Source organism: Penaeus monodon, chromosome 23 (genome assembly GCF_015228065.2).
Source record: "Penaeus monodon isolate SGIC_2016 chromosome 23, NSTDA_Pmon_1, whole genome shotgun sequence".
Classification (NCBI taxonomy): Eukaryota; Metazoa; Arthropoda; class Malacostraca; order Decapoda; family Penaeidae; genus Penaeus; species Penaeus monodon.
This window is the reverse complement of record NC_051408.1, coordinates 17,844,418-17,846,784: the sequence shown is the minus strand read 5'-3', so window position 1 is coordinate 17,846,784 and position 2,367 is coordinate 17,844,418. Positions and strand designations below refer to the sequence as shown.

Genomic DNA, 2,367 nt, shown 5'->3' with positions numbered 1-2,367 from the left:
GGCTATTATGTCATATGGCTAATTAAGTAATTTTATTCAGTTCAACATTTTGCAGCATTCAATAAAAATATCTTGCTTTCTCCTGCAAACATATAACAACAATACCGATATTTCTAAATCTCATATTGTATATACAGCTTTGTAAATTATCTACATACTTACACCAACATTTATAAATCTCTTGTATCTTGCTACTATAAATCTTGAAATCAGCCTGACAAAAATTAATGTTATCTGTCTCATTATTGCAAAAAAGATGGCCATCACACAGGTAATCTACTCCCACTCAGATGAAAGCAGAGGGCTTATTGAGGGAAATATGGTAACTTCCCCTTTTTGTGTGGTCATGACAAACAACTTAGCACTAATAAGTAGGGATTTGTAAATGTCAGGTAGTGATCTGCATGAAATTGACCATGAGTGGTGATGAAGAGAAAGGGTGTGTGCTTCTGTGGTATAATCAGTTCTTGTATTAATGCACATGGCTCACCTTATTCACCTTTTCATTTCAATTTATTCTCAACCATTTATCAGGGTACAAACTCGAAGCTCAGGATGTCATATGTTTGGAAAATAATACAATGTAAACCATTACCAAATCACTATTTATTCATAAAACATAATTTGTACCACTTACAATGCATGTTAATACAGCAAAGTAACCTTATCCTTATCATCTTGAAAATGGAAAAGAGAAAAAAATAATATACAAGACATAAATTCCACAATAGCATCATTTAAAAGCTATAAATATCCACTTCTGAGCCTGCATCCATGGGGGATAAAGGTACATAATATCGCGAATGAAAATCAATTCCATGTTCTTTGCGCAAACACCAAATACTGGTTGCATTTGGAAATAAAATATCGGAACAGTTTGGAGGCAGTAATCAATGCTAAAAATTCATGAAACAAAGTACTATGCCTACCTTTTTAACATCAGTATCACATGAATTAATAAAACCCATGAATACACATCTGTGCCTGTATGCAGGAAGTATCAGTAGCAAAAACCAAAGGTTTTCAAGATAATTCCAATTTCCATTTTGCTTTTTCCATATGCTGAACCCTCAGCAAAAAAGTTAATGCATGAGCACCAAGCTGAACCTATCTGACCCTCTGCCCTGAGCCACAGCCCAAACTCCTTCATCGATGCCTGTTTTTCTTGCTGCTTTTCTTAATCTTGTGAGAACTTTTTGCAACTTTGTGCAGCACTGAACTGTCACGAGATGAATCTCCATTAACTCCTGGATTGACAGAGTCTTTGGAATTGTCTTCACTCCCAGAATTAATATCATTGGTGTCTGTGTTGTCCCCGACTCGATCACCTAAGGGTTCCACAATGCCACTGACTGCAGCCATGGACGTAATTGATGATTTGCTAAATAGTCTCTCAGCCTCTTTGAATTTTCTGTTGCGTTTATCATTCTTTGCATTTGTGTTTTTATTTGTAACAAGGTACCTATCCCACCCTCTAATAATATTACCATACAATTGAGTGTCTTCTAGATAGGAGCCCTCAAAGGCATAAATTTGTCTTTCAAGGGAAGCTAAGTTGTCTGCAATTTCTGCTCTTCTCTTAACCAGCTCTGCTAGCTCTGTTCTGGTATCACTGATGGTACCAGAACCCGAACCACTTTTTGACATCTTCATGATGGCAATTTTTTCTTGTAGGTTTCAAGATTATCTGGCTTCTTCCTCAGATGACTTCCAGTTCAAATGCACACTGTACAACTGATGAAAGTGTCTTGAAAAGGACATAATCACTCCAGATGCCCTGATGACTGCAGGAGACCTCCGACCATGCCAATCCTAGAAAAGAAGAAACACATAAATATGTATAGGTTTTAAAGAGCTGCTCATTCAATAATAAGTAACTAATAAACTAAGCAGCTCATTGTGCTATGCCTAACTTGACAAGATGAGCTGTTCATACATGCTAATGAGCTTCTTTAAAACTTATACACATAAATGTAATTCTTCAAGGATGTGGCACTGCTTGGGTGAGAGAGTATATGGTGAACTAAGGACTTTTTCACAAGTTCCATGCTCTACAGTTTTCAAAACTGCAACCTATTTGTTACTAATTTCTTGTTACAAGTCACATTTATATTGTTTCCGGATTTAATTACTGGTCAATGATAATGATTTTGTCATATTTTTTCCAGAAAAGTTGATTTAACTTGAGTGCCATTTTTAAAGGCATTTGTCTTAGTTATCCTAACAATTCTTATGCAAATAGTAACAAAGAATGCTGCCTGTTATAACAATAAGTTAACACATTAAAGATCCATAGTTTGCACTTGCATCTGCAGATTACCTGATAATCACATCTTTTACAGCTCATTTAACCATTTGCTAAATGCC

General features: G+C 35.7%; 2 protein-coding genes across 2 annotated transcripts in view; both read right to left on the bottom strand.

Annotated features, from left to right (window-relative positions):
* LOC119587854 (small nuclear ribonucleoprotein Sm D3-like) overlaps nt 1-2,367 on the bottom strand; it is a 14,488-nt gene that overhangs the window by 4,054 nt on the left and 8,067 nt on the right. The window lies entirely within an intron of this gene.
* The window catches only part of LOC119587853 (chromatin modification-related protein MEAF6-like), a 9,576-nt gene continuing 7,795 nt past the window's right edge, over nt 587-2,367 (bottom strand). The window contains exon 2 of the mRNA XM_037936557.1: nt 587-1,812. Within this exon, the coding sequence (XP_037792485.1) occupies nt 1,147-1,653 (507 nt within the window). The 5' untranslated portion in view covers nt 1,654-1,812 and the 3' untranslated portion in view covers nt 587-1,146. The remainder of the gene's footprint in view (nt 1,813-2,367) is intronic.